Source organism: Pezoporus wallicus, unplaced genomic scaffold (assembly GCF_028554395.1).
Source record: "Pezoporus wallicus isolate ANWC-B61680 ecotype Strahan unplaced genomic scaffold, APGP_CSIRO_Pwel_v1 contig_2871, whole genome shotgun sequence".
Taxonomy (NCBI): domain Eukaryota; kingdom Metazoa; phylum Chordata; class Aves; order Psittaciformes; family Psittacidae; genus Pezoporus; species Pezoporus wallicus.
Window position 1 is genome coordinate 898,262 of NW_026640775.1, and position 19,011 is coordinate 917,272.

General features: G+C 50.6%; 2 protein-coding genes across 4 annotated transcripts; both read left to right on the forward strand.

Annotated features, from left to right (window-relative positions):
- The first annotated feature begins 453 nt into the window (after positions 1–453).
- EIF3D (eukaryotic translation initiation factor 3 subunit D) lies at positions 454–8,488 on the forward strand. Of its 3 annotated transcripts, XM_057420496.1 has the most exons (15): positions 454–510; positions 850–983; positions 1,495–1,540; positions 1,936–2,072; positions 2,172–2,257; positions 2,738–2,810; positions 2,941–3,056; positions 3,278–3,410; positions 4,032–4,179; positions 4,409–4,539; positions 4,997–5,082; positions 5,306–5,435; positions 5,918–6,060; positions 7,262–7,542; positions 8,407–8,488. In XM_057420496.1, exons 2-15 carry the CDS (start codon positions 861–863, stop codon positions 8,418–8,420), a joined length of 1,647 nt encoding a protein of 548 aa, XP_057276479.1. In that variant the 5' UTR covers positions 454–510; positions 850–860; the 3' UTR covers positions 8,421–8,488. The 3 variants fall into 3 exon arrangements, with proteins under 3 accessions (XP_057276479.1, XP_057276478.1, XP_057276480.1); XM_057420495.1 differs by lacking the exon at positions 454–510 and having other exon boundaries at positions 819–983; XM_057420497.1 differs by lacking the exon at positions 454–510 and having other exon boundaries at positions 819–983; positions 2,944–3,056.
- A 748-nt stretch (positions 8,489–9,236) lies between these two features.
- FOXRED2 (FAD dependent oxidoreductase domain containing 2) lies at positions 9,237–16,921 on the forward strand. Its single transcript, XM_057420494.1, has 8 exons — positions 9,237–9,760; positions 11,271–11,522; positions 12,034–12,303; positions 13,007–13,173; positions 13,780–13,945; positions 14,346–14,587; positions 15,442–15,612; positions 16,307–16,921. The coding sequence occupies exons 1-8, from the start codon at positions 9,237–9,239 to the stop codon at positions 16,570–16,572; spliced, it is 2,058 nt and encodes a 685-aa protein (XP_057276477.1). The 3' UTR covers positions 16,573–16,921.
- Positions 16,922–19,011: the final 2,090 nt, after the last annotated feature.

Consider the following 19,011-nt stretch of genomic DNA (forward strand, 5'->3'; position numbering starts at 1 on the left):
TTCCCACTCCTACGCATTTTTGTCGTTAAGCGGTAATTAGCAGGGAGCAGAACTCCAGCAGGTGACACTGTCACCACAGAAGGCACAGCAAAACAGGAGCCGGACGTTCCCGACAGGGGCACACGCCACATGGGATGCAGCTCCACAGCGTCCGGACCCCCCGCCGGCACCCCCCGGAAGCTGAAGGACGCGGACACTCAGGTCCGCCAGCGAGGAATGGATCGTTGGGGGCGCTCTCACCCGCTGTGCCTTCTCTAGCCCGCATGTACTGCAACTCTATGGCCACGACGTACTGCGTGCTCTAAGGTGACGCTTTACGGCCGCACAACGCGTTTGGTTGCAGTTAGGGTTTTTTTTTTTTACTTTTACGACAGCGCCGCTTGGCGGCACTCCTGTCGCGCGGCGCTGACGCGCAAGAGGCGGGACGGGGCCACGCAGGCCTCTTTCCGTGCCCGCCGCTGCCGCTTCCGCCGCATCCGGTGCCATCGGGGCCGTAAGGGGGCCGCGCAGGTGAGCGGAGTGCTGGGGGAGGCCCGGGATCGTCCTCCCGTCCTACCGGCACTCATCCGCTGGCGCTGAAGCCCCCGGCCCCGCCCCGGCTTTGCAGCTAGTTCCGGTGGGGCCTAGCTCCCGCCCCTCCCCACACTCGCGCACACAGCGCCGGGCTCCCGGCCCACCCTGGCTGCTCAGCTCGGTGCGGGCCGGGTGCCGGCGTGCCCTCACGGTGTCTCCGCGCCTTGGCGTGTGCCGGGGTAAGGTCGTGGTCCCCGGTGGCCCATTGCAGCGTGTGCGGCGGGGCTGGCCGTGCGGCAGCTGAAGTGTGGGGGGTTTGCTTTTTGTTCCGTCTAGAAGTTTAAAACATGGCGAAGTTCGTGACACCCGTGATCCAGGACAACCCCTCGGGCTGGGGCCCCTGCGCCGTGCCCGAGCAGTTCCGGGACATGCCTTACCAGCCCTTCAGTAAAGGAGACCGCCTGGGAAAGGTACTTCCAGCCATGGGCTGCTGCTGAGCAAGCACTGTGTGTCTCCTGCCCTCCCACCTCTGCATGCTGCCACCGGCTTTTGCTTTCTTACTACCACGGTTGTTCTTCTGACACCCTTCCTAACACATAGCATAGTTGTGGCCAATTAGCAGGGCTGGCAAAAGGGAGGTGGGGGTTGAGAGGCTTAGTTCTGGAGCACACAGCAGTGTTTGCTTCTGCTGCTGAAAGTCCTGCCTAGATAAAACCAGAGGTGGGGGGAACTGTCATACTTATTTTAGAATAGGATAAAATAGTTAGGGTTGGAAAGGACCTTAAGATCATCCAGTTCCAACCCCGCTGCCGTGGGCAGGGATGCCACACGCTAAACTATTTAAGTCTGAACCCATTACCCCTTGTCCTACCACTACAGTCCCTAATGAAGAGTCCCTCCCCAGCATCCTTATAGGCCCTTCAGATACTGGAAGGCTGCCGTGAGGTAATGCTTACTGTGACTGTTTATGCTTGTCCTTAGGTGGCTGATTGGACAGGAGCTACATATCAGGATAAAAGATATACAAGTACGTGTTGTGTGGTTGCTGCTGCTCATGACTTATTTCCTACCAAGTGTTCTTCAAGCGTCATTCCTGCTTTCATGTCTCACACCCGCTCTGGTGGTTACCTGCACAGCTCAGCAAGAGAGGCCACTCAGACTAGGCAGCATGCCTCACCCTTGCTGGGAGAGCTCTGTGGGGCTCTCCCTCTCCTCGGGGCTTATTCCTGAGTTTTGTACTGCCTCATTGCTGGGGCTTCTCAGGGACGCTTGGAAGAGCAGAAACATGGTGGTGTAAGGCCTGAGTCCCGATGTATGCATCATAAGTGAAGACGGTTGGAAGGAATTTGGGGAGAAAAAAAAGGTCAAACTGTCAGGGATTTTTGTAGTACCTATTGTCAAGATGCTCTGTTTTATTTCCAGACAAGTATTCATCTCAGTTTGGTGGTGGAAGCCAATATGCATATTTCCACGAGGAGGATGAGACGAGCTTCCAGCTGGTAGATACAGCTCGGACACAGAAAACTGCATACCAGAGGAATCGGATGCGTTTCGCACAGGTAACATGTTGTCAGAAACAGGCTCAAAAGTGAGCTTCAGTGGCACAGGAGGATTTTGCAACTAAAATGTTCTTTTATTTGTTTCCTTTGTTTCTGCAGAGGAACCTTCGGAGAGACAAGGACCGTCGGAATATGCTGCAGTTTAGCATGCAGACCCTGCCAAAGAGTGCCAAGCAGAAGGAGAGGTAAGGCTGCAGATAGGAGCATACCAAACTTGGACTGGAGCGTGTAAGCATACTGTTCATAAATTTAGGAAGTTGCTGTAACAGAACCCACTGGAGCAAACAGTTGGCTGGGAAGAATTTCAGGGTATTTCCAGTTCATTGCGCTGATGCCAGCAGTAGTTACAAGCGTGGGTTTCAAGCTGCTATCTGAGAATTTAGGAAAACGTTTTAGTTGTATTTAGAAAGTAAATGGGGTGTTTTAAAGCAAGAGCATTCCGAAAACTGCATTGCAGTCTTTAGAGATGAAAATGCTTAAAGAGTTGCTTGGAATAAAGAGCAGAGCTTTTAACATCTGGGGCGTCTTGATAACAGACAGCTCAGCAGCTCTTTCAGTGGCTCAGTGCCTAAAAGTGCTGCTCTGTAATTTGGAAGCATAGAAATGGTTGTGGCATATAGGAATCGAGAATTTCTTTTCATGTCTTCTCATATTTGTCATTTTAGAGATCGTTTGCGCTTGCAAAAGAAGTTTCAGAAGCAGTTTGGAGTGAGGCAGAAATGGGACCAAAAATCACAGGTAAACTAACAAGCTTTCTGCCCCCTGCTTTGAGCTCTGCCTGTGCTCGCAGGGCAGCTTCTCTTGCATGAATCCTGCCCGATACCTGTATCTCTGTTTCTCTCTATCTGTCCTGCCTCTGGCCGCACAGCAGAAGCCTCGTGACTCCTCTGTTGAAGTTCGCAGTGACTGGGAGGTAAAGGAAGAGATGGATTTCCCTCGGCTGATGAAGATGCGCTACCTGGAGGTTTCAGAGCCACAGGACATGTGAGTTCCCAAAACAGCTGTTTGCCTGCCTCCTGAACTGGCTGGATTTTTGGAAGGCAAAAGGGCAAGGGTCTCCTGGCCTACTCCAGTGTTCTCACTGAGGTACCCAAAGCAGGGGGAGGTAATGGAGCAGCCAACAGGCCCCCCTTAGTCCTGTGTAGTTTGTGGGTGTTGGTATCTGTAGTGGGGGTATCAAGGTGGTCTTTCTCTTACCTCTGCAGAGAGTGCTGTGGAGCCCTGGAATACTATGATAAAGCCTTTGACCGCATAACAACAAGGAATGAGAAGCTACTGAGGAGCATTAAGCGTATCTTCCATACCGTCACTACAACTGATGACCCAGTTATCCGAAAGGTACGTTTACTGGTTTCTAAAACCCAGTAGTGTGTTTCTCAGCACATGCTGTTGTGAGAGATCAGCTGACACTGTCAGACCAAAGTTAAGGGCAGGAAAATTCCACATCCTGAAGCTTGTAAAGGGATAGAAGCATTAGCTGGTAGCATTATTTTTCTTAGGTCCAAGGCAGATCTAGATTAATACAAAACTAGGAATACTGGCCAAGGAAAAGCTGTCATTCTGGAGAAGTGAGCAGAGCTGTGCTTGAGCTACAGTGGGAAAGAAACATCCATGTCAGAGACTTGGTTCTTAAGGTTTCTCCTTTTGGAGATGAAGAAGGCTTGGAGATCTCTGTCACCTGATCAGGAAAGAGGAGCCATGCCTTTTCCCAACAGGACTCACATTTTGTGATACATTTCTTACCTTTTCCTTGTTTGACTGAGGATTGGCTTGGATTGCTGGATAGTACCTAATGCTTTCTCTAGCAGTTGGTGGTATACCTATTAGTGTAACTTCCTCAGCATGGGAAAAGTGTTAGCAAACCAGATCATTAATTTCTTCTCATCCTTGCTGGGAAAGGGAAAGGTTAAGGTTGTCTGTTCTTGTTGCTGAAACGGATTTCTCCTTCTGTGTTTGTAGCTGGCCAAGACCCAAGGGAATGTATTTGCCACAGATGCCATCCTGGCCACATTGATGAGCTGCACTCGTTCCGTCTATTCCTGGGACATCATTGTCCAGAGAGTTGGATCCAAGCTTTTCTTTGACAAGAGGGACAATTCAGATTTTGGTAAGGAAAAGTCATGAAAGAAATTTCTGTTACAGTAGCTAAAGTTTTCTTTATGCTTTTCTTTTGGAGTTTATTCTGTGTCTCAGCATTGAGACTGAGACTCCTGGAGCAATGTGAATACAGCAGAAGACTTCAGTATTAATCTGCTCCAGTGTGGAGCTAGAGACTCACTGAAGCTGATGTAGTTATTCCCCCAAGTATAACCACTTGTATCTGGTTTTCTTCCCAGACCTCCTGACAGTGAGTGAAACAGCCAATGAACCACCACAGGAAGAGGGCAACTCCTTTAATTCTCCACGCAACCTTGCCATGGAAGCTACCTACATCAATCACAACTTCTCCCAGCAGTGCCTGAGGATGGTAAGGTCGAGCAGTGCTGGGTAGTCAAGCCTGTGAGAGAGCCTCAAGAAGAGGCTTTGTTAAGGCTGCTGTAATAGCACACAAGCATTTTAATTGGCATAAGTACATGACGCTGATGCTCTTTCAGGTTGGAAGGAGGTGGGATTACTTGCTATGAGCAACATGACTTTATTGTGGAAAGATTCTCACCTTTATTCCACAAAAAAAGAAACCCCACTCTTACTGATGAAGCAGACAAGCTTCTGAGTATGCTTAGTGAAGCCAAAGTGCCAGTAGAAGTACTGCTTACAGCGAAGTGACTAATGTGAAAATGAGGCTTCTCATCAGCTCTTTTACTGGCTTAGCATTTTTTATATAAGGGAAATGGGCTTCTGTTGCTGTAAAGGAATATTTATCCCCTAGGGGAGAGCTGCCTTGGGTTTTTAATTCTAACATGCCTTTCTCTTTTGTCCTGAAGGGAAAGGAGAAATACAAGTTTCCCAACCCAAACCCCTTTGTAGAGGATGACATGGATAAAAATGAAGTAGCATCTGTTGCTTACAGGTATCTTGATATTTTTCTGATGCCCAGGTTTGGCAAGGGGGCAGGATGTCAGCGTGATATGGAGAAAACAAATTGAGGGTGTTACTGATAGAAGCTTTGCCATGAGTGGGGTTCCTGGATGTTCTCACAGGACATCCAAGGGGAAAAGGATTTTGCTGAGCACTTGCATAGGTCTGGGTAAGAACAAGAGTCAGAAATAACCTTCTGATTTGTTTGTTGGCAGATACCGAAGGTGGAAGCTGGGAGATGATATAGATCTCATTGTCCGCTGTGAGCATGATGGAGTGATGACAGGAGCTAATGGAGAGGTGTCATTCATCAACATCAAAACGCTGAACGAGTGGGATTCCAGGGTGAGGAAGAACCTGATCCCAAAGCTAGCTCTAACAGCTGCACTGCTGCCTGACCTGCCAGGTACAGCAGGCAAGATGAGATAAACATCTGGTGGTGTCACCCAGGTGGTTATGTTCCACCAAAGGACTATAACTTTGGTGGACAAGCAGTGCTGGTGGGGTTCTCCCCCAGGTGTGAGGTAGCTGGTTTGAACCCTCTTGTCCCAGGTGTTGAGCACAGTAGCCAGTCTGTTCCCATGCTTCCCATGAACTCTTCCCTCACAAGCTTCCCTTCCTAACCAGTGCCACAAACATTGACCAATACCTGTGGTTCACATTACTCCCCTTCCCAGTGCAAGAGCTTTCCTTGCACGTTGCTGTTGGCATTCCCTCACATGATACCATAAGGTAGACAAAAAACTTCCCTGTGTGATGTCAAGGTGGCAGAAGAGATGACTGCTGCTGGCTTCTTAGGCTGACCCTTGCTTTGATTCCCCTCTCAGTATTGCAATGGAGTAGACTGGCGCCAGAAGCTTGACTCTCAGAGGGGAGCTGTGATTGCCACAGAGCTGAAAAACAACAGCTACAAGTTAGCCCGCTGGACTTGCTGCGCGCTGCTGGCTGGATCTGAGTATCTTAAACTCGGGTAAGATGGCGTTCTCACACCAGGCATCTTGCAGGTGCATTTCCCATGAGGTAACCCAGCATGTATATCCAAGAGAACCATCTGTAGAATGAATAATCATAGTATCATCCCATGTTTTGCATGGCCAGAAGGGGAAGGTTTGCAGTGAGCACACTGGCTCTGGTGTGAGCCACTTCCCCTCAGCATCCAGCTGTTGTGTCCTCCACTGTGACTGACCTTTGGAGGTGTCACACATGTTTAGCCATAACATTTCAAAGCATTGTTATATGATTAGGATGATAATTGGGGCTGCTCCGGCCTGGAGAAGAGAAGCTCTGTGGACCTCATAGCAGCCTTCCAGTATATGAAAGGGGCCTACAGTAATGCTGGAGAAGGACTCTTCATCGGGGACAGTAGTGATAGAACAAGGGGTAATGGGTTCAAACTTAAACAGGGGAAGTTCAGGTTAGATATAAGGAAGAAGTTCTTTACTGTGAGGATGGTGAGGCACTGGAACAGGTTGCCCAGAGAAGTGGTAAGTGCACCATTCCTGGCAGTGTTCAAGGTCTGGTTGGACAGGGCCTTGGGTGACATGGTCTAGTGTGAGGTGTCTCTGCCCATGGCAGGGGGTTTGGAACTGGATGGTCTTTATGTCCTTTCCAGCCCAAACCATTCTACTATTCTTTTGCCAACATAGAAATAAATGCAGAGACTGTACTGGCTGTCAGGAATTTGAGATCCTCAGGGTCCTGTTGCTGGGAGATACGGTGGAGGGGTATAGCCACAGCACTTTTTGAAATGGCAGTGTGAAATCAGTTGGGTACATGCTGTGGATAATGAAAAAAAGGTGTCTGCTAATTTGGGTCTGGTGGTTCAGCAGTTCCAGATTCAATCTTTGGATATGGGACTGATGCATTTGCAGCTGCTTAATTCCATAACTCCTTGCTAGTCATGTTACTGCTTAATTTTTACCTGTGGGACTAATTCTGCTGAATCTTCTGTACCACCCCATCTGATTTGGGGTGGTGGAAGGATTACAGGTACGTTACTGGTTGTCACCTTGTAGTGAGGAGATCCTCTTAACTTTCAGTGTTGGGAGTATTAGTTTTTTTGTTTAGCCCAGGAAAGAAAACCAAGGTGATGGTGCTGATTTTCTTGCTGTCATTCTCTTGGCTGGGCTTAATCTCCTGATATCCCTCTGGTTTCTTCTTGCCCTCCAAAGGTATGTGTCCCGCTACCACGTGAAGGACTCTGCCCGCCATGTGATCCTGGGCACACAGCAGTTCAAGCCAAATGAGTTTGCCAGCCAGATTAACCTGAGCATAGAGAACGCCTGGGGCATCCTGCGATGTGTCATTGACATCTGCATGAAGCTGGATGAGGGGAAGTACCTCATCCTGAAGGATCCCAACAAGCAGGTGATCCGGATCTACAGCTTGCCCGATGGCACCTTCAGCTCTGATGAAGATGAGGAAGATGAAGAGGAAGAGGAGGAGGAAGAAGGTTTGTAGCAAATTTGGAGATACATGCTTTAAAGAGATGATCTGGTCTGGGTGAAAAGGGGTGACCTGTGGTGAAGACCCAGTCTAAATGGTGAGATCTGATGAGTGCAATGGCAGGAGAGGAGTGAGGCTGGAGAACCTGCAGTCCAGAGGATGGTATTCAGTGGTGGAGCAGCTGTGGGTGACGCTGGGAGAGCTCAGATGGAGGCAAGAAGAGCTTGACAGTTGGCAAGGCAGATGTCATGCCTTGGTGTGGATGCTGAGGACTCATTTGGCAGGGGTTGGGGAGAGGACTCAGAGCACCAACTGGGAAAACAAAGCCTGCTATGGGAGCCCTTTGTTCAGTGGCAGTGGGTGGGTGCGTGTTTCTGCTCGTACCAGCATATTTGTTTAGTACAGTTATAGAAACAGAAGTGACTAGGTCAGTGCGTTCAGAACACATGGTGACCCAGACTGACTGAGGTGTTTCAGGGAAGGCTTCAGTAATGCAACTGGTGAAGCTCTGGTGACTAGCAGGTCCTTGAGGAGTTCCAGAGGGCTGATTGTGCTGCAGTGGGCAACAGCAAAAACATTTGACCCAGAGATCTTGTTTCTGTGATACACAAGACATCTATCAGCAAGTTTTTGGTGTTTCTTGCAGGGGTGGGAGCTATAGACTTAGTTCCCACTGTGGCATTTTAGGTCTCTGCAGCATTTGTCCAGGAATGTAATTGCACTGTTGTTCTAAATTCATGGTGTTGGCTGACAGCTCTGTTCGGGGGGTGTCAGGCACACGGAGGTGGGATGGATCCCTGGTTCCCTCTCGTTCCTTGTGGTGTTTCCTTGACCAGGTGCATTCACTTCATTCCTGTCTCATCTCTTTCAGAGGAAGAGAGCTGAACCCTGCGGGCTGCCCGAGGAGGGCATGAGCGCCCTGGCCTCCCCCTCTCCCTTCACACCGGCGGTTCGTCGGCGGCACCGCGAGGCAATAAAGTGACTTTGGCTCAGTGTCGCTGCCGTGTCGTGTGTGCGGGCCGGGGCCTGGCTCCAATCCCCTGCGGCGCCTGCCCCTTTAAGCGCGTTGCCCCGCCCACTGTCTCTATTTCCCCCCCGCCCCTCCCCGCACGCGTGGTACGCGCACCGCGGCGCCATGGTGCCGGCGGCGGGAAGCGGCGGCGGCGAGACGTGACGTGACGTGACGCGCCCTGCGCGCCCTCCCCCCCCCATCCCCCCCCACTTGCTGCTCGGCGCGGGAGGCGGGGAGCGGCGCGAGCCCCGCGGTGCAGGTGCGGCCGCTGGTGCGAACGGTGCGGGCGGGTCGCCATTGGGCGAGGGGCGGCGGGAGAAGGCGTCGGGGCCGAGGCCGGACCCCATTGGGTGGGGGGTTTATGAGTCCCTTTCCCTATTGGCTGTTGGGCTGCAGCGGCACAATGAGGGGCTTGCGGCCGTTAGCCCACAGGTGTTGTTGCTACCTGCAGGCCTCATGCTGTCTGCTATTGGTTGGGGTTGGGGGCCCTGTGTGCTCATTGGTCGGCTGACCTGTGGCCCATTTTGATATTGGCTGGCAGGGAACAGGGCCCCGCCGCAACACCCCACGCTGGGCCCTGAGGGGTGGTGATGGCCTCATGGCGGCCACACCGGGGCCAGGGTCTCTCGCCCCTTGTGTGACACCTACCCGGTCCTCTCCCCCACAGGGGCGGCTGCCCCAGCCCCGCCATGACCCCAGCAGTGTGCGGGGTGCTCCTGGGCCTGGCCTTGTACGCTGGCAGCCTGTGTGTGCTGAGCTGCACCGCTTTGGTCTACCACGACTACTGCATCATTGGGGCAGGACCCTCGGGCTTGCAGGCAGCGTATTTCCTCCAACGAGCCGGCCGAGACTACGTCGTCTTTGAGCGGAGCCACGCTCCCGGCAGCTTCTTCGCCCTCTACCCTCGCCACCGCAAGCTCATCAGCATCAACAAGCGCTACACGGGCAAATCCAACAGCGAGTTCAACCTGCGCCATGACTGGAACTCTCTCCTCAGTCACGACCGCCGGCTGCTTTTCCGGCACTACTCGCGTGACTTCTACCCCAACGCTGACGAGATGGTGCGTTACCTGGAGGACTTTGCTTCCCTGCTGAAGCTGCGGGTTCAGTACAACACGGCCATCATCCATGTCACGCTGGAGAGGGATGAGCAGGCCTGGAATGGGCACTACTTCATCCTGACTGATCAGGACAGGCGGAACTACAAGTGCAGGTAATGGGCAAATGCAGGGCTAGGGACGCCACTCTCCATGGGTGTCTTCAAAGGCATTGGCACAGGTTGTGCAGAGGAGCTTTGGCTGCCCCATCCCTGGCAGTGTTCAAGGCCAGGTTGGAGGGGGCTTGGAGCAACCTGGTCTAGTGGAAGGTGTCCCTGCCCATGGCAGGGGGCCAGAACTGGATGAGCTTTAAGGTCCTTTCCAACCTAAACCATTCTATGATCGTGTGTATCCTGTAACACTGCTGAGCTCCATTCCTAAAACCCTAGAAGTTCCTCAAGTAAACATACGGAGTTTATTTCTCACCTCTCCTGGAAGCTCAGCTCCACGACAGCAGGTTTGCTGACTCTCATTTGGAGGTGAGCTGGCAGGCAAGCTTGGTGGGGACAGAAGGCAATCCCAGGCACCCACGCACCAGGAGCTGCGTGAGCAGGACTGGAACAGCAGGCAGTACCTCTAGCCTCGGCTGCCTGGTGTTTCCATACAAGTCACAAAGTTTTGCCTAAGATTTAAGGAAAATTTACAGCGAAAGATAAAAAGATTACTATATTTCACTTTAGTGTTAGCAATTAGTGACATTGCTAACGTGGTTTTATGGCTACAAGTTAAAGGTTTTAAATATCAAAATCACTTTCTATCCCCCTTAAAAACTACTTTTGTTTTGCTGGACTAAAGGGCAACACAAATTTTAAATCAAAGTAACCTTTTATGCAACATAGAATCACCTTTAAAACTTTAGTATTATATCTATTTTCAGTGAGTACATATAAGTAGTACTTGCGCATTCTTGAACAGTGGAGGCAGGTCAAGGGTCTGGAGCACAAGTCTGTTGAGGAACGGCTGAGGGAACGGGGGTTGTTTAGTCTGGAGGAGAGAAGGCTCAGGGGGACCTTATTGCGCTCTACAATTATCTGAAAGGAGAATGGAGAGAAGAGATGACTGGTCTCTTCTCCCAAGTAACAAGTGACAGGACAAGAGGAAAAGGCCTCAAGCTGCACCAGGGGAGGTTTAGATTGGACATTAGGAACAATTTGTTCACTGAGAGGGTGCTCAGGCATTGGAACAGGCTGCCCAGGGCAGTGGTGGAATCACCATCCCTGGAAGTGTTCACAAACCGTGTAGATGAGTCCCTCAGTGACACGGCGTTTAGTGATGGCCTTGTCAGTGCTGGTTGAACAGTTGGACTTGATGATCTTGAAAGTCTTTTCCAACTAATTGATTCTATGATTCTGTGTTTATGTACAGCACCCACACTGACTTTTGCTATATATAACAATATTTCTAGTTGTCATTGCTGGCCTGAGGGTGGGGAAAAGAGGAGCAGCTCAATAGGTGAAGCTGGGAAGAAGTTTCTTTTGAAACTATGACCTCTGCAGCTGATCCAGTGTGACTGCAGGATTTACATCACAGCCATCCTCCATAGCAGGAGGATGGAGTGATGAGACAGAGTAATGGTCCCTGGTCCCGTAATTGCTGCATTTTCTAGTGCTATCCCTGTTTTTGCAGCTGCCTGTTGGTTGCCACTGGGACATGGGTCCCCAACGTGGTAAACTTCCCTGGCTCCGAATACGTTGAGGGTTACGAGACTGTGTCCACCAACCCTGAGGATTTCACTGGGCAAACAGTGTTGATCTTGGGTCGAGGGAACTCGGCCTTTGAGACAGCAGAGAACATTCTGGGCGTCACGAATTTCATCCACATGGTGAGCCGGTCCCGCGTGCGCCTGTCGTGGGCCACCCACTACGTCGGGGATCTGAGGTAGGAAACTGCTTCTCTTCCTCTTTTCTAATGCAGCTGGAGTATGAACCTGGACAATCACTTCTTGCTCAGGCAATGAGCCGGACTGGCACTGGAGGTGCTTGTGGTCCCGCACATCGCAGAAGAAATACAGGGCCTTTTAGCTTTAGGCCCTTGGTTTAAGGCAGTCCAGGATGCAGTTGGTGAACGCAGGAGCTTAATGAGAGCTCTTCAGGATCTATGTGAAATAGGAAAGTATCTCTTTGGAAACAGTGTCATAAAATAGTGCTGGGTCCTAAGTTGTTCCCTTGCTTGCAGTCACAGAGGAGAGCTGAGCGGTTGACTACATCCTGCAAGGACAGTGAAGGTGTGTTACCTGTGCTGTTCCTGTGAGCCCTGAGGCTCTGGGGATAACCTTTGCACTGAAGAGGGATGTGGGATACCTGGTAAAGGTTTGCTGTTTTCAGCAGTGGAGACAGAACCTCTCCTCCCTTCTTTTAGCTCTTCTTACATTCTCCTTTTCTTACCACAGAGCAATCAACAATGGCCTGCTGGACACATACCAGCTAAAATCTCTGGATGGGCTTCTGGAGGGTGACTTGGAAGACCTGGCTATCATCAAGGACAAGAAAGGGAAGTTACACATCACGCTTCGGTTCTACCTGGAGAACAGTAACATCAGTGCAGGCATTGACTCCATCACCCTCCCGCAGGATGAACTGGATAATTTTGCCCCCCGCGCACCTTACGACCGTGTCATCCGCTGCCTGGGGTGGAAGTTTGACTTCTCTATCTACAACAGGTGAGGAGGAAACAGAATCTCAGGAAAGCAGGTATTTGGAGTACAGAGGAAAGGGAAGAGCAGGTCCTCTTCTGGCAGCATTGCTTAGACCTCCACGTGCTCTGAGGTGGCTGGTCCTTTGTTGATGCTGCAGCTACAGCTATGTCGCAGTGGGAACCACTGTGTGTGCCACTGTCCCAGACAGGCTGCAGGGCTGAGCAAATGGCCGTGTTGAGACCTGGATAACACAGAAAAACCTGTACCTTTAGAAATTGATAACCTGACCTGCCAGATCACATGGATAGGGTGAGCAGTGTTCTGTGGTTTGGGTTGGGATTTTTTTGAATGATAGTACAGGTACAGATTGCTACAGAAAGGTGTTGTCTGCTTTTTTCCCCTGAGGTTGCCACCTTCACTCTACCTTGGTTTGTCTCCTAGTACATCCAGGAGATCAAAATGGTACTCTTAACTTCACTGTCTTCTAAAATTCACTGTCAGCAGCTCAGGCTGGAATTTGATCTTGTCCCGAGCTAACTTGGGATGAGCACCCTTGTCTTCTGGAAGATCCTCATTGAAGTAGTAAATCCCACTGAAGACACTGGGGGCATGAAGCAGTGTCTTGCAGTGGCTGCAATATAATGTGTATATAATATCAGAAACCCCTTCTATTTTTTCACCCAAGCCCTTTCTGACAGTCTGCTCTTGCTTGTCTTTTGCACATCAGATCCCTTAAAATGATGCCAGGGAAAGGAGACAAAAAGAAGTATCCTGAGATCAAACCCAATTACGAGTCCACAAGCACCCAAGGGCTCTTTGTTCTTGGCACTGCTAGCCATTCCATTGACTTCAGGAAATCTGCTGGGGGCTTCATCCATGGATTCCGGTATACAAGTGAGTACTGGGGTGTACAAAAGGGACAGAGATGGCAATTGGTCCTCCCTTCGAAGGAACAATTCATAGCTTACGGCTGGCCGTAAGACAACAAAACACAGCCAAGCTGCAGCTGCATCATCTGAAGTGGAGGAGAAGTGACTTGGGGTCATATCTGAAGTTTTGGGTTATCTGTCTTTGTTTTGTCTTGTGTTTCTCTTTGCCCATTGTCTCTTACTTATGTAACACAATAGAGTTCTGCCTGCCAGATGCTCTGCCTCGTGACAGGCTGTGGGTGAGAGGTCTGTGCTGTGGAGTTAAAACCCAGTGGCTTTGGCCAGTAGAGAATTTCTGTCTTTATATATGTGCTCATCCTTATCATTAAGACTACTCAGAAGTAATGAAACATCCCTTAGGATTCCCCCTCCCCGCCTGCTCACCAACCACTTAGCATCGCATCAGCTTTCAGAGGGCATCTCCGCTGCAGTTACCAGCAATTGGGGTGGGAGATCCTAAGCACAGATGAGCTGTAAAGCTTATTTATTGTGCCCTGTCAGTTATCTGTGTGATTTCTGAAGTAAGCTTGGATGTGTTAATAAGGTGTCCTTGTTTCTCCCCATGTCTTAGCTCGTGCAGTTCACCGCCTACTGGAAAAGCGTCACCATGGTGTCCCCTGGCCATCCACAGTCTACCCTGTTACACAGCTGACCAATTCCATCATCAAGAGGGTGAACGAGGCCTCGGGCCTCTACCAGATGTTCAGTGTCCTGGCTGACATCATACTGCTGAGAGAGTGAGTGAGTAATTATTCCCAGCACTGCGCTCCATCATTTCAGTCCTTTTTTCTCAACCACTGCTTCCCGTGTTGCCACCACATAAATTGCTCCATTGCTGCCTAAGGATGTTATGTAAGTCATGTAAGCAGCCACCTCAAAACTTGTACCACTGCCAAAATTTATGCCAGTATGCCCAATTCTGCCAGTTACCTCCCTCTCTTAAAGGGCTGAAAAGGTCCGGACCTTCTCTTTAGGCTCAGAGGAGTAATACTCTTCTACTGTCCCCAGGAAGAAGCTTTCCTTGAGCAGTGCATCTGATGGCTTTTTGGCCTTAGCCTGGACCAGCTGAGGGGATGTTGGATCCCAGCTGGCTTTTCTCTAACGGAAAAATTTGGTGGTTGTGGTTGTAATTCACAGGAATGCCACAGCATTTGAATACCTGGAAGAGTACCCAGTTGGAATCCTGGCTGACCTGGAAATGCAGACAGGGAGAAAGGCTCCCAGTGGGCTGTTTGTCGTCATCATGGAGTATGGGAAAAATTTCTCTGGGGCTGACAAGGATGTCTTCTACTACAACCGAGCTGTGGGAGAGGCACAGCATGCCTGGCAGTCCAACTTTTTGCACCCTGTTATTTACTTTTACAAACACCTCCCAACAGGTAAGCTTTCCTTTGAGTTACCTGATACTAGCAAAACTTGCGAGGGATAAATACACTTCACTGCCAAAGAAGGGGGTGGGACCTAAAGGAATTGCACACCCTTCTCCTCTGCTTCTTTCATGTCCATCTTCTGGGGCACCCACCACCACTGTGTGAGCTGAAAAAAAAGCTGGGAGCTGGCAAGAAGTTTCCATCAGTCAGACTGATGCACAGTGGGGGAGTTGTACCAAAGACCTCACATTTGAGAATAGAAACAAATAGGCACACTGGGAATTTTTCTGTTCCCAGAAAGAGGAACACTGCTTCCCTTTGGCTGGCACGTTATTTATTTTGCAGAGTCCTGGGTTTTTCAGTGTTAGCACCAAAAGAAGGCTGTTCTCTGTGGCCTGCTCAGGTCTGAGAGGTCACACAGTGAGAGGCAGCCAGAGGCAGGGGTTTGAAGATGAGTATTACAGCCAGCAAACAAATGCACTCAGAATAGATTTCCTTGGGAAATTACTGTGCTGAATCTTCATCTCCAGAAACCTAGGGTCAGGGTCCAGCCTGCCTTGCACAAGAAGCAGCACGATGGGTAGCAGCATTAAAGCTTGAAAGGAGCTCAGTCCGTCTGACAGTCCCTGCCAGGGGAAACAGGAGTGAAATGACAGGAATACTGTGGGCAGGGACAAGGGGCAGCTGTGCAGTGGCAGGGTTGCTGAGGACAAAGCTAACAGAGGGGATTGCAAATGAAAGTCAGGTAGGGATTAAAAGGTCAGGATAAAAGCTGAAACAGCTGTGGTGGCTGCTTTGTATTGCCCAGGCACTTTTTAATGCTGTTTTGATTCTGAGAGATTCCCTTAATGTTCTCTTGGCAGAGCTTGAAATGAAACTTCGGCCCCCAGATTGGCCTCTCCCTCGCCCTGATGCCATCCATCACATTGTGGAGGACTTTCTGACAGACTGGACGGCTCCAAATGCTCACATCCTGCCCTTGAGGCGGTTTTTGGAGAACTGCCTCAGCACGGACCTGCGCAATTTCTTTGCAGGTAATTTGTGCACAGGATAGAGGTGGCAGGAGGAGGAGGAGGGATGTGAGGGACATGCAACAGGAGTGATCTGCAAAGAGCTGAGATCAACCCATGGCGTGCTGGTGGTCTCACCATCGGTCACACCTCTTTGATGCACTCTCCAGATAGTAAAAAATGCTGGTGCTGTGTGTATGTTCCCAAATACTCTTTGTTCCTGCTCACCACCAGAAAAAGACTGCCCAGGTGCACCCAGATTAGGGAAAGGTGTATGAGGTTGGGTTCAATCCCTTTTCTAGCTTCAGTTTTCTTTCCACCTCCATTATCTGAATGTTCCTTTATGCCACTGGGTACCAGATCTCTTTTCACATACTGATGATGGGAAATTGGATTGCTGGCCTGGGAACCTCCTGCAGGACGTCCACATGACACACAGAGGCGGGTACAAAGAACATGCCAGAGGGCTGCAAGTTCAAATCCAGCTCCTTTTCCTCTCAGAGCACGAACTGGAGCTCCCACCCTGCATCTTCTGAACTCTGCAAAATGAAGTCCATTACTCTGCTGCCATCCAGGGCAGAGTACTGGGTGGGAAACTCTGGTTGCCTTCCCTCATCCTCTCTGCTTTTTGTTTTGAATGAGTCCTCAAAAGTTTATGGGAATTTTTCTCTGCAGGATATCTCTGCTGAGTCTGATATTTGATCCTTTTCCCCCACAGAGTCCTGTTTCCTGTTTGCCTTCACCCGTCAGAAGCTGCCTCCCTTCTGTCGTCAGGGCTACATGAGAATGCAAGGTCTGGAGGGGAGCGAGGGGCTCTGGCGCCATGCCGTAGAAGCTGGCCTGCTGCAGGATTACAGCATCACAGACTTCATGGGTGACAGACCCCCTGACAGCCACAAAGGGTCACAGGACCAACTGCTGAGAGATCATGTCATATCGGTTCGTCCGCTGCAGCATCTCGTTAATGCCAAGGATGAGCTTTAACCTTTCTCACTCCACACTGAAACTCGAAGGTGCTGTTGTGACAATACTGTAACAGAGATCCGCAGCAGGATTCTGCCCTGCCCCATGCACCTTCTCCATCCTCATGTCTTCCACTGATCATGAGTTGCCAAAGACCTGCTCAGATCTTGCTGTTACAAAGAGGACCAACGTGCTTTAAATGATAAGCAAGGGGCTAAAATCCAGCTATGCTGAGGCTCCCGTGTTATCCTTGCAGAGTTCAGAGTCGCTTGAAGACGGTGTTGGTGTTTATCTCATGGATCAGTACCAGCAGTGACTTCCAGGGGTCACAGAAGAGAGTGCAGGATCGGCTGCGTAACTTACAATGTCATGTCCCATGCCGGAGGTGACCTGCTGGTACTCACGCAGGCCAGTGCGGGCTCTCTAGTCCTGGAGTACCGTACACTGTGTATACTTGAAGGTTTGTTTCTGTGCTGAATCCCCAAGTGGCACTCCAGACACACTCCTTGGTACTTTTCCTGCCTTTCAGTTAGGGCAGGTGTGCAGCTTGAGTGAAGATGGGTGGGTTTTACTGACTTTATAGGTCAGATAATTTGTCATTTCTTCCTTCAGGAAGGATGAGCAGCTTGCCTGGAATGCCAGATACAGAGAGACTTACATTGGGTTCAGCTTCACTCTTCTCACATTTCTCTTCTCCCACCCCAAGCACCCTGAAAGGTTAGCCCTTGTGTTTTATAAAGCATGACCAATAGTTCTCCTGTTTACACTATGTCATCAAGAAAGTTTTGGGTGGACACTGATGTCATTAAAATGCTCATTCTGTATTTTATTCCCTCTCCTGTTACTTTGAGAGCATGCTGGCACTGACTTGGAGGCTGTTGGCATTTATTGCTCCTTCTGTAAGCCACATGCATATGTCTGTCACCTCTCTGTGGGCTCCTTCCACCGAAGCTGAAAAGCGAGAGCAGTTTCGAGCTTGACATTATGATGTCTCTCTGATTTCTAGGAAATGGAGGAGGGGCAAAAGGTAACGGGCTTTTTGCTTCAGCACTTGTTTTCCAACCACTGGGCATCTAGAGGAATGTTCCTCTCTAGTGCTTCCAGAGTGGGGGAGTCCTAAAACTCCCCTAATCCTTCAAATTCATTTGCTGTTTCTGTAAAGTCCCAGTTTCTACCCTGCTCAGAGGCTGGGGAGCAGAAGAGGTGAGGAAGATGGCAAGTGAATTCTTGCTCCTCTGTGAGAACACTTCTTCTGCTCAGAGATCTTAGAAGTTCACATGCAGCTGGAAGGGGGACACAATCACTTCTCAATGTGCATTAGTCAGCATCCTTCCATGGGCTTATGTCCCATTGCCACAGCTCTAAGGCCGGTCTGGCTCCTGTGGCCTGTAGCAGTCTGGGGGTGCCACTACTTCCTACATCCGTGGTACTATTGGCTCTTTATTTTGGGATTGTCTGACTGAACTGGGTTGACTGGCTGTCACTAAAGAACCCCTTTCACTCGTTCATGCCTGTGCGCGTGGACATGGAGGGTGTCCCCGTTGTACCTACGTGCATGCATGTTCCCCAGGTTTTTCCTCTTCCAGCCTCAAATGCCCACAAGGGGGCAGCAGTCTGCACGCCTACAGCACATGTGTCGCCTTAAATTGTGATCCGCCTTGTACAGAAAATAATCTGTACAAAATTGGCACCCACTGATGCTTCCAGCATGTTCTTCGCCTGCATCTCAGGGTTGGATCTGGTAATCCAGCTTCAGAAGGTTTTACTGCTGCCTGCTTCGCACACAAGCTGATATCTGGGTCATAGGGTCATAGAATGGACACAGAGTGGGGTGTTAAACCTCAACCAGTCTCAGCCCCCTGCCATAGGCAAGGACACCTTCCACTATTGCAGGTTGCTCCAAGCCCCGTCCCACCTGGCCTTGAACACTGCCAGCGATAGGGCAGCCACAGCTTCTCAGGGCAACCTGTGCCAGCACCTCAGCACCCAAACAGGGAAAATTTGTTTCCCAATATGTAATCTAAACCTACCCTCCTCCATGTGCTGCTGAGCAAGCAGTGCCGTTTGGGCTTGCTTCTGCCAGAGCTGACAACAGGAGGGAGTGCAAGCAGGGGCTGGTTTCCCATGGGGCACTGCGGGGGAGCAGCAAGCCGCACTGGTTTGCAGGCACCCGTGGGAGCAGGGCTGCAGGCTAGTCCCGGTGCCTGGTTCTGCTGCGTGTTTCCTGGAAGGGATTTAATCCCTGGCCCGGGGGAGCGCAGGGAACCCTCCTTCCCGGAATGCCCACAGAGGCGGCGCCCACCCCCAAGCAGCAAGGAGCCGCAGGCCGGCGCCGGGCCACCACCACGTGGAGGAGGCGCGCCACGCCCCGCGCAGCCCATTGGAAGATCACAGCCGCCAATCAGCACTCACGGCCCGCCCCGCGTGGCATTGCTTGCTGTCCCCTGCCAAGCTTAAAGG

Coding starts and splice junctions, on each gene's coding strand:
- EIF3D (XM_057420496.1), top strand. CDS start 861: ATGGCGAAGTTCGTGACACCCGTGATCCAGGACAACCCCTCGGGCTGG. Junction 4,540..4,996: donor CCCAGCAGTGCCTGAGGATG/GTAAGGTCGAGC, acceptor TTTGTCCTGAAG/GGAAAGGAGAAATACAAGTT. Junction 6,061..7,261: donor TCTGAGTATCTTAAACTCGG/GTAAGATGGCGT, acceptor TGCCCTCCAAAG/GTATGTGTCCCGCTACCACG.
- FOXRED2 (XM_057420494.1), top strand. CDS start 9,237: ATGACCCCAGCAGTGTGCGGGGTGCTCCTGGGCCTGGCCTTGTACGCT. Junction 13,946..14,345: donor GACATCATACTGCTGAGAGA/GTGAGTGAGTAA, acceptor TGTAATTCACAG/GAATGCCACAGCATTTGAAT. Junction 14,588..15,441: donor TTACAAACACCTCCCAACAG/GTAAGCTTTCCT, acceptor TTCTCTTGGCAG/AGCTTGAAATGAAACTTCGG.